Source organism: Dipodomys spectabilis, unplaced genomic scaffold, assembly GCF_019054845.1.
Source record: "Dipodomys spectabilis isolate Male_0828 unplaced genomic scaffold, ASM1905484v1 ptg000180l, whole genome shotgun sequence".
In the NCBI taxonomy this organism is placed as follows: Eukaryota; Metazoa; Chordata; class Mammalia; order Rodentia; family Heteromyidae; genus Dipodomys; species Dipodomys spectabilis.
Window position 1 is genome coordinate 1172065 of NW_024870857.1, and position 19212 is coordinate 1191276.

At 42.6% G+C, this 19212-nt stretch overlaps 1 protein-coding gene across 1 annotated transcript in view; it reads left to right on the forward strand.

Moving 5' to 3' along the window:
• The first annotated feature begins 334 nt into the window (after positions 1-334).
• Positions 335-19212, forward strand: part of Dgkk (diacylglycerol kinase kappa) — a 118374-nt gene continuing 99496 nt past the window's right edge. Inside the window, exons 1-2 of the mRNA XM_042695269.1 lie at positions 335-841; positions 935-1117. Coding sequence (XP_042551203.1) covers positions 335-841; positions 935-1117 — 690 coding nt within the window. The remainder of the gene's footprint in view (positions 842-934; positions 1118-19212) is intronic.

The window sequence follows — 19212 nt, forward strand, 5'->3', positions numbered from 1 at the left end:
CTCTTTTTGCCTCCCCCCTCCCCTCCCGTGCGTCGCTAGGAGGTCATCAAGCTCTCTGCCCAGTCCGCGTTCTCAAGCCCCTCTGTTTCCCGCCCATCAGGCTGGTGGCTGCTTACGGAGAGGTGTGCGCTCACCGAGGGGCGTGTTCCGACACAGACAGCCGCTTTGCGCCCCCAGCTTAGACTTCAGAGCGGAGCCAGCCATGGAGCGCGGCGGGTGAAAGTTTGGCACCCCGCGAGGGGATGTCAGACTGGTGTGGGTGGGGCGCCCGAGGGCTCTCTAGCCCTCCAAGCTTAGGGACGCAGGCTGCCCAGACCTGAGGCGGTGTGCAGCTATGGACCGCGAAGCTGATGCGGCCCAAGGCACTGCCCCGCCTCAGGATGGAGAGCAGCCCGAAGAGTCCCCAGAGCCACCGCCGCCTTGGCCGCCACCGCCGCCAGCTCCACCGCCTGTCCCTCCGCCACCCGCTCCTCCACCACCAGCTCCTCCACCGCTCTCTGAGCCTTCGCCAGAACCCAAACCCGAGCCCTGTCCAGAGCCTGTTCCAGGACCCTGTCCCGAGGCGACTCCAGAACCAGCCACAGAATTAGACACCCATCCTGCCACAGAGCTGGCCACAGAGCCAGTCCCAGAACTAGCCATAGAACCGGCCCCGGAGCCGGTCCCAGAACCTGCCGCAGAACCGGCCCCAGAGCCGGTCCCCGAACTAGCCACAGAGCCGGTCCCGGAGCCGGTCCCCGAACTAACCACAAAACCAGCCAAAGAGCTGGTCCCTGAACTAGCCACAGAGCCGGCCCCGGAGCTGGCCCCCGAACTAGCCATAGAGACGGTCCCCGAGCCAGTCTCAGAATCTGCCGCAGAGTCGGCCCCAGAGCCTATCCTAGGGCCAGTCCTAGAATCTGCCCAGGAGCCGGTCTCAGAAACAGTTCCAGAGACGGCCCCAGAACCTGTCACCGAGCTGGGCCTAGAGTCCTATCCTGAACCAGCTCCAGAAACCTGTAGGAAGCCAAGTCCAGCACCATGCCGATTGCAGTGTCCAGTGGTCCCTCAAGAGAGGGGACTAAAGACCTCGCCATTGCCATCGCCCCGAACGCCAGTGACATGGTCCAGAATAAAGGTAAGGAAAAGAACGGATGAAGGAAAGAAATAAGCGAGGTAGGGTGGCTATGGAGCTTGTTAGACTCAGGGTATCGCTTACAACCTGGCCACTACTGGTGGACCAAGATGCTCAGAAAGATGAGGGAATGGGGGAATGGGAAGAGACTGGAAGGCGGGAAGCAACATGTGGGAAGTGAGAGTGGGCTATTTAGGGCTAGGGATGGGATAGTGACAGCAAAGCTGGGAGAGAGGGCAGCCTCCCCCCATCCCCCCTGCCCCCGGGAGGGAGCCACAGTGCCGTGAGTGCCTCTGTCTTGAAAATGGTAGAAGACGCCCTGGATAGCGGGTTGGGGGAGAGGAGGGTTCAAGAGATGTGAAATGTTTGTAGCTGACCTGGATACATAACTGATGGTACTGAGTGGGGGCAGTGGGACACGAGTTTTAGTGATGGTCACTGCCGCAGAGGCCCAAGCTACAAAGCCACTGTCTGCTTGGCCCCTTTCCTGCCACTGAGGAGGGGGCGCCTCAACCCAGGCACAGCTGGCGAAGCTCCAAGGAGGTGTCCAGCACCTTGGCTGGCTGCTGGGAGCTGGTACTCCCAATCGGGATACGGGGATGGGCGGCGCCCACGCGCACTGCAGGGGAAGGGCAGGGTTCGCTGGGAGGAGGGGGAGAGCTAGAGTGTGTGTGCTGAAGCCACCATTCCATCTGTCTGCAGGATTTCCCAGCAGGTAAATGCAGTGATACAGTGATATATCACAAGCCCGCAACTGGAATCCTGCACCAAGATCAATTAGAATGGTACAACTAGAGTCCTGATTAAAAGATTAAAAAATAAGAGTTGGGGTTTAAGAGCTTGTAACAGAAACCCTTCAGTCTACAGAGATGTCTTAGAAAACGTGGCACTTAGCTGGGAGGAAGGGGGAAGTGAAGGGACCTCCTACAACAGTCCAAGCGGGAGGGAGGAAGAAGGTTTCGTGTTTACCCTGAATATTAAAATTCCCCTTCTGTACATTTTCCAGTGGGAGACTTTTTTGGTGTTTCTGGTCCCCCTACTCATTCTTCTAAACTTTGTTTCACGAAACTGTGGTTTATGCATATATACACCTCACTTTAGCTTCCAATAAAGGGAAACACACAAACGCAAATAACAACACATTAACAATGCTGGTCCATCTGGTTGCTTAGTTGGGCTTAGGGATGTGGTTAGGGAACCCTTTAGCTGGGGATGCACACCTGTAGAATGTAGATGGGGAGACAGAGGAGTAGAGTTTGAAATCATAAAATGGAAGTGCTGCTTGCTTCCTGAGTTCTGGGGTGGGGGAGATGCAAAACATCTAATTTGCAATGAAAAAAGACAAAGAAGTGGAAAGCTAGGGCAAAGAGAAGTTTCACAGAATACAAAATGCACATTTTTAAAAATAAATAAAATGAACAGTAGGAAACTCAGACATTAAAACAAAATTCATATCTGCTTTCACCAGGGGATGGATCCTTCTCCTTCCTGCAAATACCTTTCTCAGTGGAGTTTTCTAGAAAAGAAACAGTGAGGTAGCTAGACAGGGAGTTCATTCTAATCCTGGGGCTTGCTCTAGTCGTTTGGAAGAGTTTGAATTAAGTTGGTGGGAGGGAGATGAGCCAGTCACCTGAACTGTGGCCATCTTAAGTGAAATTTGGGAAACCTGGCAAAGAAACTGACACCTCAATTACCTGGATTGTCTACAAAACCATCCTTTTTTGACCTCTGGAAGGTATCCGCCACCTTTGTCCCCAATGAAAATTATCTTTCAGTGTGGAAACATCTCCCAGCAGCTTAACAAGAAAATGTCTGCCAGACAGATAGGGAGGATTAAGGAAAGGGGAATTGGTTTAGCTTCTTCTCCATAGATGTGCTGACCAGCTGGCTGAGACACTGGCAGCACTGGTAGGAGACAAAGACCCCAGTATTTTGACTTGGTCACCAGAAGAGCCAGACACTAGTTGAATCATTTATCTCTAGAACAGAGTTAAGAATTCTATCTAACAATTCTGTCATGTTGATTAACTAATGGATGGCTCCGGAGGATTTTGAAGGATTTAGGCAAATGCTTACATTGCTAGGAGCCCAACCCTTCTCCAGCAGGCTCCGTGTTGCTATGCAGTTGCTCCCTTGTGCACTTGGGAATATCTGATCTTCAGTGATAGCACCATTTTTTTTTTCTGCATCCACCTGCAACCAGCTGACTTGATCTTAACATTTAACACAAACAGGTTGCCATCTTAGCTGGAGTGACATTATTCTCAAACACTGCCTCCTTGAGGACAACTTGGGGAAAAACAATCACACACACAATCAGAAAATAAAACAAAATACAAGTTGCATCATACAATGAATACCTACATGATAATCATGAAACTAGCCTGAAAATTCAAAAGAAAATAATGAGCAAAATCAAGTGTTTGAATAAGACTGAAAATTTCTGCCAGGTAATTTTGCTGACTGGTATTGCAGTAAATAAGTAAATAAATAAACCCTTAAGCCTGTATTCTGTTCTTTTTAGGGATTTCAGTAAGGTTTCAGATCCTGCTGTTGGAATCCTTTCCTGAGCATGAGAGTAAAAACTGACTAAAGTGGGCTTACATTTTCTTTCAAATAGCTACCAGGGTAACACAATCTATGAATCAAACCTGTCTATTTCTTCCATTCTAAAATGCTTTGATTCCCAGGAAATGAGCCATGGTCTCCCACCTGGTTGCAGCAAGTATAAATAAGGACATGAGAATTGGTTCTTTAACAATGCTATCACTCTTTTGGGGGAATGGGGTTTATATGAAGTAGACCATATTAGTTTCCTCCCCTTCAGCTATGCTTGAAGAAAAACAGTTTGTATTGTTATTTATTGGATTTTGACTACATATGAAATTATGATCACACCAAACAAATGATTGATGAAAATTTGGGGAGAACTATGTTTTTGTGGCATTCATTTGAGAGGGAAGGAATATGTACACTCCTACTAATGACTACATAGTAATTACCATTACTCAAAATATAACAGGTTTTGAACATAAAACTGGTATTTTTGACACACATTTTCATGTAAAGTAGCCACTGGTTGTTTATGTAATGTCTGGTATGAATATTTTATTACTTTACCTATTTGTGAGCTTACCAAAAGTAGGATTTTCGTTGGGATTTTTTTTCTTTGCCAGTCGTGGGGCTTGAACTCTGGGCCTGGGCGCTGTCCCCAAGCTCCCATCAGCTCAAGGCTAGCGCTCTACCACTTGAGCCACAGCACCACTTCCGGCTTTTTTGCATATGTGGTGCTGAGGAATTGAACCCGGGGCCTCATGCATGCAAGGCAAACGCTCTATCACTGAGCCACCTCTCCAGCCCCTCAAAAGTAGGATTTTCGCTGTGCTTGGTACAATATGGTCTCCCTGTATTACTCAGGAAACATTTACTGAAGCTTGAAACTTATTAACTCTATTTCCAGCAATATAAAGTGTAGTGCTGCAAGTGAATAAAAATGTATTTCATCGGTTTATGAGTTAAAAGAATACACTTATTTAAATATCCTATAATATATAGCCATTAAGGACACAGTCAGTTTTTTCAGAATGGACAATGGAACCATAGATAAGAAACAAACTACTAAAAAAATTTAATGGTTTGCAAAGTGTCCTTATCCTATGCAGTCATGACAGCAGCAGACTAATGGTGGTGTTTGTTTCAGGAGTGGGTAATGATTTTTTTCCCTAAGTGAACCAAATTTCTGCAGTGACTATGAACAGCTTTGGAATTATAGATTCAGATATTTAACCTGTTGAAGGGCAGAATGGAATTACTTTCTTCCCAGCCTTTATCCCCTTCTTTGCCAAGCTTTAATGGTACCATATGATTTATTTGGTATTTTCAGAGAGCTCCTAGATATTTGCTGCAGGATGTTCTAGAAAAGATAATGAGGTATTTGGTCAGTGGGTCTTTTCTTTCTGAGTATACAATTATTATGCATTTACAGAAATTTACAACTGCAGCTTCTGCCAATCTGCAGCCTAAAAGGAAAGACTGAGCCTTTTCCTAAAGCGTCTCCAAGGAAAGGTGAAAAAATCTATAGAGGCCAAGAAACCACTCAGGGACATTACAATAAGGGCTGATAATCTTTTCTACTAGTGTATTACTTTACAATTTACAGAATGCTTTTCTCTGCAACATTAACCCTTTATATCTCCCAAAGAAGACAGTATGGTAGAGAACAACAAAGATTATAACTTAACTGCTAATAGGATGTACTGATTATTATATGTATATGTATTTTTAAAATATCCAATATATGGCTTTCTGTGACATACAGGATCCTCATTTGTCTAACAACAGTATTTTAGCTCAGATTTCACCAGCTCTAACTTTTTCTAAGGCAATGGTTGCTACTCTATTTCTAATGTTCCTAGAGGGGACCAGCATAGAACAGGAGCCTAAGAAAGAAAGAGAAGACACACAAGACCTTGGATATATTACTCCCAAAGAAAACACTTTTTTTTTTGGAAAGGTAATAAATAGAAATACTGCTGAAGCCAGGCACCAGTGGCTCAAGCCTGTAATCCTAGCTACTGAGGAGGCTGAGGTATGAGGATCACAGCTCAAAGCCAGCCCGGAGCAGAAAAGTCCGTGAGACTCTTATCTTCAATAAAATCACTAGAAAACTGGAAGTGGTGCTGTGGCTCAAGCGGTAGAGCGCTCGCTTTGAGCTGAAGAGTGCAGGTACAGCGCCCAAGCCCAGAGTTCAAGACCCACGACCGACAAAAAAAAAAAAAGAAATACTGCTGAAGATAGTAATAGGGTACTCAACCATTCCGAAGACCATTGACTGTAATTTCCTCAGTGGAAAAAAAAGAATTTCTTTAAAAAGAAAGAAAGCAATCATTCATAAAGGGAGATGCCCCATCCTCACTAAAGAAAATAAGCCTTATTCTCAAATTAGAGAAACGAATTTATGACTTTTTATGAAGAAAAGAAAAGCATAGTCACTGTAGGTAATGAAACATGCTCCCTCTGAAATTTGTAAAAGAGCAAGGCACCAGCAACTCACACCTCTAATCCTAGCTAATCAGGAGGCTAAGATTTGAGGATCACAGCTCAAAGCCAGCCTGGTCAGGAAAGTCCAAGAGACTCTTATATCCAATTAACAACCAAAAAAAAAAAAAAAAAAAAAAGCAAAAAACAAACACACACAAAAAAACAAAAACCACCCAAAGTGGAACTGTGGCTCAAGAGGTAGAGTGCTAGCCTTGAGAAAAAAAGCTCAGTGGGCTGGGAAGGTGGTTCAGTGTTAAGAGTGCTTGCCTTGCATGCCTGAGGCCCTGGGTTCGATTCCTCAGCACCACATAAGCAAAAAGAAAAAAGCTGGAAGTGTCACTGTGGCTCAAGTGGTAGAGAGCTAGCCTTGAGCTGAAGAGCTGAGGGACAGCGCCCAGGCCCAGAGTTCAGGCCTCACGACCGGACCCAAAAAAAAAAAGCTAGGGACAGTGTCCAGTCCTTGAATTCAAGCTCCAGGACTGGTACTAAAAATATTAAAAGAGCCAGGCTGTATAGCTCATGCTTATAATCCTAGGTACATAGGAGGCAGAAATCTAAGGATTGTGTTTTGAAGCCAACTCAGGCAGACAATTTCTTTTTTTTTTTTGCGGGGGGGGGGGGGGGGGGGTTCCAATCGTGGGGCCTGAACTCTGGGCCTGGGCGCTGTCCCTCAGCTCTTCAGCTCAAGGCTAGCACTCTACCACTTGAGCCACAGCGCCACTTCTGGCTTTTTTCTTTTTGCTTATGTGGTGCTGAGGAACCGAACCCAGGGCCTCAGGCATGCAAGGCAAGCGCTCTACCACTGAGACACCTTCCCAGTCCAAGGCAATTTCAAGAGACTCTTAACATTCAATTAACCACCAAAAAGCCAGAGGGGTAGTTGTGGCTCAAATGATATGCCAGCCTTGAGCAAAAGAGCCCAGTGAGAACAAATGATATGCCAGCCTTGAGCAAAAGAGCCCAGTGAGAACAAATGATATGCCAGCCTTGAGCAAAAGAGCCCAGTGAGAACAAAAGGCCATGAGTTTAAACCTGAGTCCTAGCACACACACACACACACACACACACACACACACACAAACTATCAGAAGAAAGCCTAAAGGGAGTATTTTTTATCCTCATCAAAGCTTATGAAGCATCTATTCCTAAAGAAAAATGATTTAAAAATGAGAAATTATTTATTTGTTTTTGGTGGTACTGGAATTTGAACTCATGTCCTCAGACTTTCTAGGAAAGTACTCTACTCCTTGAGCTATCCCCCCAGATTTAAAAAATCACCATGTTAAACACTATTTCTAATCTTTAAAACTTATGAAATTTATAAACTTTATTTGTATACCATTTCTCATGCCTATTTCCTAGTACAAATTGGGGGATGAAGATAAGTCTTCCAAAGGGGAGCTACATCAACTTCACTAAAGCTCCTTAACATTATTTCTTCTAATTCTACAAGATGCCCAGAATAGACAAATCTTTAGAAGTGGAAAAGAATGAGTGGCTGCCAGAGTCTGGAAGAAAATGGATGAAAATAAAGGGATGATGGCTAAGGGATACAAGAAAGTAATAATAATGTGAGTAATAATAATATTTTAATATTGTATGATGTTGATTCTTGTACAATATTAAAAATACACTAAGACTCATAGGATTGTACCAATGAATTGTATAGTATATGAGTTACCTCTCTTTTCAAAAAAAATAAGTAAAAGAATTAGAGCATATTCCCAACCTAAAGATAAACCTATTGTCACCAGTGCCAGTGGTTCACACCTGTAATAATAGCTATTCAGGAGGCTGAGATCTGAGCATCATTGCTCAAATCTAGCCTGAACAGAAAAGTCCACAAGACTCTTCTCTCCAATTAGACACCAAAAAGCTGGAAGTGGACCTATGACTCAAATGGTAGAGTACTAGCCTTGGGCAAAAGAGCTCAGGGACAGTACCCAGGCCCTGAGTTCAAGTTCTAGAACTGGCAAAACCAAAACAAATCCCTCCAAAAGCTTACTAATATTCTCCCACAAAAATGTAAATAAACAAACAACTTGAAAAAATTGAAGGAATAATTTCAAACAAGAGAGCTTCTTAGGGATAGGGCCTTACAAAATAAATAAATAAACAAATAAAGAAATAAGTTTTTTAACTTTTTAAAGAAAAATGTAAAAGGAAAGCTTTTCAGGGAGAGATACTCTTAAAATCACCAACCAATGAATTATACTGTCCCCCTCATACATTCATTTTAATTTTAAAAAGTAAAGAAATATTAAAGGTGGGACGCAAATCTTATAAAATGTCTTGAAATTTTAATTCCACGCAAGAGGGAAAAGAAACAAAGAAAAAAACCCCAAAGTGGCCAAGGAGGAGCTTACTCTAAAAGTATCATTATTTATTTATTTATTTAGTCATCATGGGTCTGAACTCAGGGCCTGGGTGCTGTCCCTCAGCTCTTCAGCTCAAGGCGCTAGCTTTGAGTGGCTCTACCACTTGAGCCACAGCGCTACTTCGGGCTTTTTCTGCTTATGTGGTACTGAGGAATTCAACCCAGGGCCTCATGCATGTGAGGCAAGCACTCTACCACTGAGCCACCTTCCTAGCCCTAAAAGTATAATTGTTAATAAAAGGCATGTACTGGCAGCACAGATATTATTAATGAAATAAAAACGTAGTTCTCTCAAAGAAAAGTCCTCCAATCTCACAAAACTCAAACTTTACTGTCAAAGCACAAGGTAAACAAATGTCATTTATTTTAAAGGTGAAAAAAATGAAGTAAATTCTTCTAATGACAGTTGACCAAAAGTCAAATGTTTTATTCTTAGTATAGATTTTTTTTAATCGGAAAGTAGAGGAGAAACAAAGTCAAGAATGATTACTTAAGGGAAAGCATACCCAGCCTCCACAGAGCCCCTCCATTGTTTTCTCAAAATAAGTGAACATATTTTAGGGGCATGGTGGGGGTCAGGGGGGAGAAGGCAGAACATGAATAGGATTAATTTTTTTTTCTACTTTCAGGAAACAAAAATGCCCCCAAAGTTATGGAATGTCTCTTTCAAAACAAGAGAGAGAAGCTCAAGGTCCTGAATTCAAGCTCCATTATGGGCACAAAAACAAGCAAAACAAAAATAAAATAAAATAAGATGTGTGTGTGTGTGTGTGTGTGTGTGTGAGAGAGAGAGAGAGAGAGAGAGACAGACAGACAGACAGACAGACAGACAGACAGACAGACAGACAGACAGAGGAAGAGACAGAGAGGCAGACAGAGGAAAGAGGAAGAGGTGGGAGAGAGACAGATAAGGAGAAGAGGAAGAGGTGTGAGAGGCAGAGACAGAGAAAGGGGAAGAGGTATAAGAGAGAGAAAGATAAAGAAAGGCAGACACAGAGCTGTAAGAAGAAGATGTGTTCCTGAGAGATGAAGATTCAAAAGAGGAAGGGGTGGGAGAAAGGGAAAGAAACAAGGAGAGAGAGCAAATAGGGAAGAGAAGGAGAGCGATAGAGAAAGGGAGGGGAATAGAGAACAAGAGGAAGGAAAATGGGGAGATAAATCAAAGGAAAGAGTGACAAAATGGAAAGAGGAATACTGTAGAGGGGGGTGAGGTTTGAGAGAGAATTTAAAAAAGGAGACCTATCAAGAAGGGGAAGAGAGAAAGGAAAGAAGGGAGAGGGAAGAAGGAGTGAAGGAGATTGAGAATGAGAAAATAAATAAAAGGGGCTGGTGTGTGTGTGTGTGTGTGTGTGTGTGTGTATATGTGTGTGTGTGTGTGTGTGTGTGTCTCAGTGGTGGAGCCTAGTGTGCTCAGGGCCCTGGGTTTTATCTTAAACATGGAAAAATAGGTACACAGTCAGACAGCCAGAGGGGTGGCTCATGCCTGTAATCCTAGCTACTCAGGAGGCTGAGAGCTGAGGATCACGATTCAAAGCCAGCCCGGGCAGGAAAGTCCATGAGACTCCTATCTCCAATAAACCATTAGAAAACCAGAAGTGGTGTTGTGGCAGAATGCTCGCCTTGAGCTGAAGAGCGCAGGGACAGTGCCCAAGCCCAGAGTTCAAGCCCCACAATCAACAACAACAACAACAAAAAAAGATAAAGCAAGAGGATTTCTCAGAACCCCTTGACACACGTACATACCCTTTGTTCTCCAGACTGAACTCAGGGTCTTCTTTTGGCATTCCTAGGGTTTGAACTCAGACTTCAAACTTGCTAGACAAGCATTCTATCATTTATGCCAGCCTCCAGTCCTTTTTGCTTGAATTACGTTTCAAATAACTTCTCTGGTCTTTGCCTGGGACTGGCCTTAGATCACAATCTTCCTAGCCTTCCTCCCCTCTCCTCTCCACCCCCCCCCCCCCCCCCCCGCCCCCAGCTAGGACCACAGGCTCACACCACCATGCCCAAGTTGTTTGTTGAAGGTCTGGATTTTACATATGCTTGCTATAACTGCAAACCTCATAATTTCCCTCCAGGGGGAGGAGCCATGAGCCACGTTGACCAGACTCCACACCTATCTTCTTGAAGACATTTAATGTTATTTCTGGTCAATTCAGCCTTACGTACAATAAGGCAAAAAGTCTTTAGCCTCTTTAAGGGACACATTATCTTTCAGCCTTCACTGTTTTTTTAAAAAAAAGAAAAAGAATTTTTTGTCAAGGAGAGGTATTCCTAATATAATTTCTTCCAAAAACTTATTTCTATTAGAAAAGTTTAAAAAAAACCTTCCTTGGAAGGTTTCCCAGGGGTTCTCACTTGTAGCTGTTTTTCATAATCCCTTTCTTCTACCTTTCTTTTCATTTTTTAAAATATAAGGTTTCTCTATGTAGTCCAGGCTAGCCTGGAACTATGCTTGTAGCCAAGGCAATTCTGCCTCAGCCTCCTGAGTGCTGAGATTACAGGTGTGATCCCATGCTCAGCTTCTATTTTTTTCAAATGGAAGTCCTTCAGGTTTAAAAAGAGCTGCTCCAGCTGGGCACTAGTGGTTTACGCCAGTAATCCTACCTACTCAGGAGGCAGAGATCTCAGGATACTGCTTTGAAGCCAACCCAGGCAAAAACGTCCCCGGAGACTCTTATCTCCAACAAATCAGTAAAAAACCAGATGTGGCACTGTGGCTGAAGTGGTAGAGTGCTAGCTTTGAGCACAAAGAAGCTCAGGGATAGTGCCCAGACCCTAAGTTCAAGCCCCACAACCAACAAAAGAAAAGGACTGTTTCTTCAATTCCACTGCAAGCAAAGAGTTACTGCTTCACCACAGGTATATACTTTAAATAAAAATCTTATCGTAAGAGGAAATTCTTTCAATTTCACTAAAACCAATGGATGGACTTTATTTCTCTACACACCTAAGAGGAAAAAAGATAAGCAAAAAAAAGAGAAACCCTTTTAACCCAAAGCAAATTGGTCATAATCTCACCAAAACCTTGGAACTTTCTTGCTTTAATAAGATTTTTCAAAAACAAAGAGAAAAGAGAAAGTCCTTTCAGGTCTGTCTTCTAAACAAAATCCATCTCTCCACCTATCACTTCCACAGACTCAGACTATTATTATACAAAAGAAAGGCAATGCATACCATTTTTTTGTGTTGGTCCTGGGACTTGAACTCCGGGCCTGGGCACTGTCACTAAGCTCTTTTGCTTGAGGCCAGTGCTCTACCACTTGAGCCACAGCTCCACTTCTGGCTTTTTGTGGTTAATTGGAAATAAAAGCCTCTCAGACTTTTCCTGTTCAGGCTGGCTTTGAACTATGATTCTCAGATCTCAGCGACTCCCCCCCCCCCAGCCCCAAGTAGCTAAGATTACAGGTATGAGACACTAGTGTTTTGGCAATATATACCATTTTTGGCGGGTGCCAATGAGCCTCAGATTCAGCTGTTTACATGTTTACTAATCCCAGGCTTCCTTCCCTCTGCTCCAGGTTCAGTTGTTCTTACCTTTTTATTGGCTGAACACAGGAAAGTCAGACTCAGTTCAAGGAGAAAGAATGAGGAAGGTAAACCTGTTAGGAGAAAAGCCACATACCTATTTTCCAGACTAAACAGAAATGACTTATAGTTTAGTTGCATCCTTGTTTCGTCTACCATTGATGAGAATCAAGACTTGATCATAAAACCTATAGTAGTGACAATCTTGCTATTTACTTACAATAAGACACATGCCCCTACCTAGCAGGGGAGGATGCTTAGCCAATTCCATCATGGGGCTGACATACTATCTTGCTGCAGTCCCCTTATGCACTGTCTTTGATGTCTCTTCTTGTAGGGTGATAAAGGACTTGATTTTCACAGACCTATAAAACATGCAAGTCATTTATAAGCAGAGAATAAGACTCAGTGTTGGAAATGGAGGTGTGGATCAAGTGATTGAGCTGCAGCCTTGGCCAAAAACGCCAATGGAGAGCACCAGGACCTGAGCTCAAGTCCCACTAATAGCACACACAAGAAATAAGACTCAATGTTTTTCTTTTTCTGTTTTTCTGTTTGTTTGTTTTTGTGGTACTGAGGTTTGAATTCAGGGCCTTTTTGTACTTGCTAGGCAGGTACTTTATCATTTGAGCCATACTTTAGCCCTCCATTTATTTTTGTGCTGGATCTGGGGCTTGAACTCAAGACCTGGGCACTGTCTCTCAGCTTTTTTTGCTCAAGGCTAACTCGTGAGACACCTCTCCTCTGGCTTTTTGGTAGTTAGTTGGAGATAGGAGTCTCATACACTTTTCTGTCCAGGCTGGCTTCAAACTGTGATCCTCAGGTCTCAGCCTCCTGAATAACTAGGATTATAAGTATATGTCACTGGTGCCCATCTAGCTCTCCAAACTTTAAAATTCATTTGCTACTTAAAATTTGAATTTAATACTTGCTCTATGTGCCATGTTCTTACCATGTGCTAACATTGAGGATTTCTTATTCAACAAAATCACATAGGTGAGACTTATTTTAAATCAAACTAGTAAGTAAAAGACTCAATTACCAAAACAAACATGAAAATATGTGGTGATTATTTGTTTTACCAGATGCTTTGCCAAGATAGTCACTATTAATAACCTCTTAGTATACCTCTTCTCAAACAAATAAGTTAATGCAATAAAGATAATGTGCTATGGCACTAGTGGTTCATCCTATCTGTAATCCTAGCTTCTTGGGAAGCTGAGATCATGGTTTGATGCCACCCCAGGTAGGAAATTCTGTGAGAATTTTTCCAATCAAAACAAAAAAAAAAACCACAAAAAAACAGAAGTGGAACTGTGGCTCCAGTGGCATAATGCTAGCCTTGAGCAAAAGAAGATCAGGGACAGAGCCCAGATCCTGAGTTCAAGCCTCAGGATGGCACACAAAAAATAATCCATGAGACCTTTATCTATAATTTTGTTAAAAAGCTCAACGTGGAGGTGTGGCTCAAGTGGTAGAGCATCAGCCTTCAGTGAAAAAGCTAAAGGAGAGTACCCTGACCCTGAGTTCAAGCCCGGATACCAGTATAAAAAAAGGAAAGATGAAAAATGTGGAAAATCAAGAAGGTATCAAAAAGTAAATAAAAGCCTTCTAGCACTCCACCTCTGACAGTTAATCACCTTTAATATCATGCTATATTTTTCCTTTTATTTTCTTAGAATATATACTTTTAGTCTACATAGTAAGACTTCAGGTCATATACAGTTGTGTCATAGCCTTCCTCTTCCTGAGTGGTTCCTCTCTTCACCCATCCCACACATGTAATTATTGTAACTTAGTCATTGTATACATTGTTTTTAGGAAACATGTATTAATTTATCTCATCTGACTCCTATATGATTTCATTGGTAAACAAGTACTTGATGTGCAACTTGTGGGCAGGGGAAAACTGAGGGAAAGCAAAGGAAGGGGTGGCATTGCTCAAAAAGAATTGTACTCATTACTTGACTTATGAAATGGTAACTCCTTTGCACAACACCTTAATAATAACAATAAATTATATGTGCATATATATATATATATATATATAGAGAGAGAGAGAGAGCGAGAGAGAAATATACTTGAAATCTAGGTATGGATGTGCTATGTAAAGCAATGAGTATATGTATTTGGAGACAGAATTTTAGAGGCTCCCATATAAAAATGTCAGTTTTATCTCAGATTTCAACTTTTTGGATACACAGATGTCATTTGTCTAGCTATTATGACTTGCCCTTGGAGAAAAGGATCTAGAATGAACTCCACCATCTTTCCACTATTAAGTTCCCAAAAGTAAATTTAAGTCATAGAGGTGTTTGACATCTGGCAGGTATTCTACCTCTTGAGCCATGCTCCTAGCCCTTTAAATCCTCAGTTATTTTTCAGGTAGTATCTTGCAGTTAGCCAGGGCTGGTCTTAAACTTTGCCCAATCTCTGCTTGCCAAATAGCCATGATTACAGGTGTAACTTAGGCTACCAGGCCTGGCCCAAATTTCTGGGCCTCTGTTTGGATCACTTTTAACCACATGCAAAAAGTTACTCATGTCCTTGTCTCTAATACAATTACCATATCATGATCAGCTGGATACTTCCTACTGTGAAGGAAAATATGTATGAAGACATTATCAATTATTATAAGGAAATAGAATATTCAATTCATCTACTTTAAAAGGCAAGTGTAATACATTATTGAGTAAGATCATATTCTTCAGCCTTGTCTGGGTAGCACTTAGAGATTTTCATCTTCCAAAGCATTATAGGCATTTAGTGTTTAAGCCTCTAGCTTTAAAGAGCCTACAAAAGAGATATTGGCCCCAAGGGACAGAGATTCACACTTCTTTTCCCTCAAGCACAGGGCCAGAGTCAGAAGATTCCTAATCAATAACTGGTATTCTGAGAGATATATTTGCTGCTCCTTGGCCCCAAACTGCAGATTTCTTCCAAAACAAGAGCCAGGGTCCTGGGGACCACTCCAAGAAGAGAAGGAGGATGAAAATACTACTTATAGGACTTAACTAGCATCTTCCTAATCCTATTCATTAATTTGCTTTCTCCTGCAGCTCATGTATCTGCCTGTTTTCTTCTGAGATTCTTTTTTGTGGCAGAAAATTAATAGTACTTGTTGAACAAAATTGGTTAAGTTACTTGACTGTGTATAGAGACTTGAAACCCCAAGACTGTTTCTATTAGCCCTGGTATCTGTCAGTTGAGTCCTCCTAGCTTTTGTACCAGGGTGCCATTCTCTGAACCTTAACTCTAACAGTAGTAGTTTCAGCATCCCATTTGATAAAGACCTTTAGTGTTAATTTTCCTTTGATAAGTATAATTACATTTAATATGCACTTTCAACCTTATTTCATGGTTTATTTACATCATTATACACATTCCCTGTAGTGTAAATACTATACAGCTTTATTATAAGAACTAAGCATCAACAGTTAAGGAAAAAGTAAATGAAGCTACAGAATGAGATTCTTGCTTTCCAAAAGTTAACAACTTGGTAACCTTCTCACTAACCTCAACTAATGCTTACAGTGACAATTTCCCTGTTGTCAGATGAAGTAGAACATAACTTTTCTCTTACCCCCAAATTTGGATATTGCTCTACCTTTCTCCTATCCTCCACCTCTGGCAGCAAACTGCTTATGCTATTTGACTGTTAAAACTCATTAAAATGATCATTTTGATGTCGATGTGGTCTCTTCTGCTTTAATTTATTCAACTTGATGACAAGATCTCCAGACCTTGTGGTGGTGGAGATTCACTTTGGTTTCACATGGAATAAAAATACTCAGCTAATGGCTTTCTTCTCAGATTTCCTCACACTAGAAATCCCTGAAAAGGTCTTACTTTGCTTTTCCATTATCCCTTCAGCACTAAACTTTTAAAGAATTTCTCCCATCTTTGATGGGAGACATTGATATGAAGTGGGCTTTTTGGGGGAAGTGCTGATGGTAGAGCTTAAACTCAGAGCCTGGCTGCTCTCCCTAAGCTTTTTTGCTCAAGGCTAGTGCTCTATCACTTGAGACACAGCTCCACTTCTGACTTTTTTGGAAGTTCATTGATGATAAGAGTCTCATAGACTTTCTTTCCCTGGCTGGCTTTGAACCACGATACTCACATATCAGCCTCCTCTAAGTAGCTAGGATTACAGGTTTGAGCCAGTAGTGTCTGGCTGAGAGGTATTTTTTATGGAAATAAAAATAGATATATAAATAAAATTAAGCAATGGCCATAAAAATTATCAGTAGAAGTGAGGTTGTGCTTGAATTGGACAGGTAAGGCCAGGGCCAGGAGACAGAAGAGTGAAGCTCTGATGAATAGTTAATATAAGATGCTCTTCCAGAGAGCATTGGGAGTTTGAGGCCGGCCTGGGCTACATGGTGAGCCCTGGTCTCAAAAAAAATGGGTACTCTTTGGAGCTGGGGATGTGAGTGCTTGCCTAGTATGCACAGGGCCCAGAGGTCCAATCCTAGGACTGCAAAGAAAAAAATTCTAAAAGGAATTTTGATAGAATCACAAGACACATATTGAAATATTATGGAAAATAAAGTTAATGGGACAAATCTTACTGAAACTATGAAGAAAATTGTCAAAATTTTATATATCTGATTGATGATGTAATCATTAGAAGCCTATTGATAGGTATAACATAGCTGAACTGGAGGGTGTACTGATGTGGCATATAATTAAAAAATGAATATTCCAGTGTTTATATGTCACTTAAATCTAAATAAAACTAAAGTAGGCAAACATAATTACAATTTTGGCCAGTCCTGGGGCTTAAACTCAGGGCCTAGGTATTTTCCCTAAGCTTTTTTGCTCAAGGCTAATGCTCTACCCTTGAGTCATAGCTCTACTTCTGGCTTTGTTTTTGGGGGGTACTTCTTTGGAGATAAGAGTCTCATGGACTTTTCTTGCCCAGGCTGGCTTCAAACCATGATTCAAATATCTCAGACTCCCTAATTGCTAGGATTACAGACATGAGCCACTGATACTTGGCCATAATTACAAATTATAGTGCCATTTTTCTACTGTTTCAGGCCTTCTTTGACCCATATCTCACTTTTTGTAAGTCTGGTCTACTTTCTCTAAGATACTTTTTTCTACTTCATATCTCAGTGTTTTCCACAATGAAAATATGATACCGTATCGGGAATCCAGTGAAACATATAATCACTATTATAGATTTATAAAATGTACTGAAAAGGGTCTTTGAGGATCAGCTTTTCAATGTTTTTAAAACATTTTAGTGGTATATTGTTAGTTTTTTCTTGATGAAATCATAAATGAAACTTGATATTTAACATAAACAACTAGTATTTCATTGGTTTTCTTCTATGCAAAAATAGGGCTGTAATGGAATTATATTCCTAATTATTTATTTTAGGCTAATAATGCAGTAGGCAACCCACTGGGTTGTTTATTCCTGTCTCTTTAGCAAGAAAACTAGTGACTTAGGAGCATATTGGTGAGGGAAATCAAAATCTAAAATTTGGCCTGTCATATTCTAGAACATAGTAAAAGCCTATTTTCAATACAGTCATTTTTGAAAGTTCCTTTTTCTCACCCCCCCAAATGTGTTAGAATTATCCTATAAAGTAGATTTGCATTACAGTTCCTTTTGCTTATAGAAATATTATTAGAAACATTATTATTAAGGATTGTGTTCCTGAATAAGGACAGCACACCAAGTAAATTATAGAGATAATTTAAAATATGTAGTAAAAGCCTCCATAAACATTTAAAACAACAAACTTGTTCCAAGTCCTATAAGTGGGCATAAATGTAGCCTACACACTGATTTTGTAAGGTACCCTAGTGTACTATAATGCATACATGAAGCTTATAAAAGAGTCATCTGTACATAAATTGAATCTATTGTTGAGAATTTATACTCTTTCATCCAGGAAGAATATATCTTATAGAATTATATGTATATCAGGACGATTAAGCCAAATAAAAACAGGACAAAGAAAATACAAAGTAGTGTTGAGACTTAAAAACTAATGTGTGGCAGTTATAATAAACTCTAATTGCACATTTAATTAGCAGTACTTTTTCTGATTCTGGGTAGTTGAAGGACTTTGGGGAATGATTTGAATGACTCAGGCCTCTTAAAGTTGGTATCTGAGGAAGTTTGAGCTGATACCTCATTTTTATGTAGTACATCTTCCTGTAGCAAGCAATAGCAACCACAAAATTAAGAACTGAAGGTTGCCAGAATTGTAGTATAGGTGTTAATTAGCTGTCCTAGAAAGCTGTAGGCTTGGGTTATTTAAGTGTGCTTGCATTTTCTAATATACAAATACAAGTGCCTGCCAGGCACACCAATATAGAACATTCTCAAATATATTATTTTCTCATGGGGCTCAATGATATACTGTAGCCAGTGGTTTAAAAGTTTGTCGTCCTCCTCCTCCTCCTCCTCCTCCTCCTCCTCCTCCTCCTCCTCCTCCTCCTCCTCCTCCTCCTCCTCCTCCTCCTCCTCCTCCTCCTCCTCCTCCTCCTCCTCCTCCTCCTCCTCCTCCTCCTCCTCCTCCTCCTCCTCCTCCTCCTCCTCCTCCTCCTCCTCCTCCTCCTCCTCCTCCTCCTCCTCCTCCTCCTCCTCCTCCTCCTCCTCCTCCCCCTCCCCCTCCCCCTCCCCCTCCCCCTCCCCCTCCCCCTCCCCCTCCCCCTCCCCCTCCCCCTCCTCCTCCTCCTCCCCCTCCCCCTCCCCCTCCCCCTCCTCCTCCCCCTCCTCCTCCTCCTCCTCCTCCTCCTCCTCCTCCTCCTCCCCCTCCCCCTCCCCCTCCCCCTCCCCCTCCCCCTCCCCCTCCCCCTCCCCCTCCTCCTCCCCCTCCCCCTCCCCCTCCCCCTCCCCCTCCTCCTCCTCCCCCTCCCCCTCCTCCCCCTCCCCCTCCCCCTCCCCCCTCCCCCTCCCCCTCCCCCCCCTCCCCCTCCCCCTCCTCTCCCCTCCCCCTCCCCCTCCTCCCCCTCCCCCTCCCCCTCCCCCTCCCCCTCCTCCCCCTCCCCCTCCTCCCCCTCCCCCTCCTCCCCCTCCTCCCCCTCCTCCCCCTCCTCCCCCTCCTCCTCCTTCCTCCTCCTCCTCCTCCTCCTCCTCCTCCTCCTCCCTCCCCCCCCCTCCCCCTCCATTGGTCATGGGACTTGAACT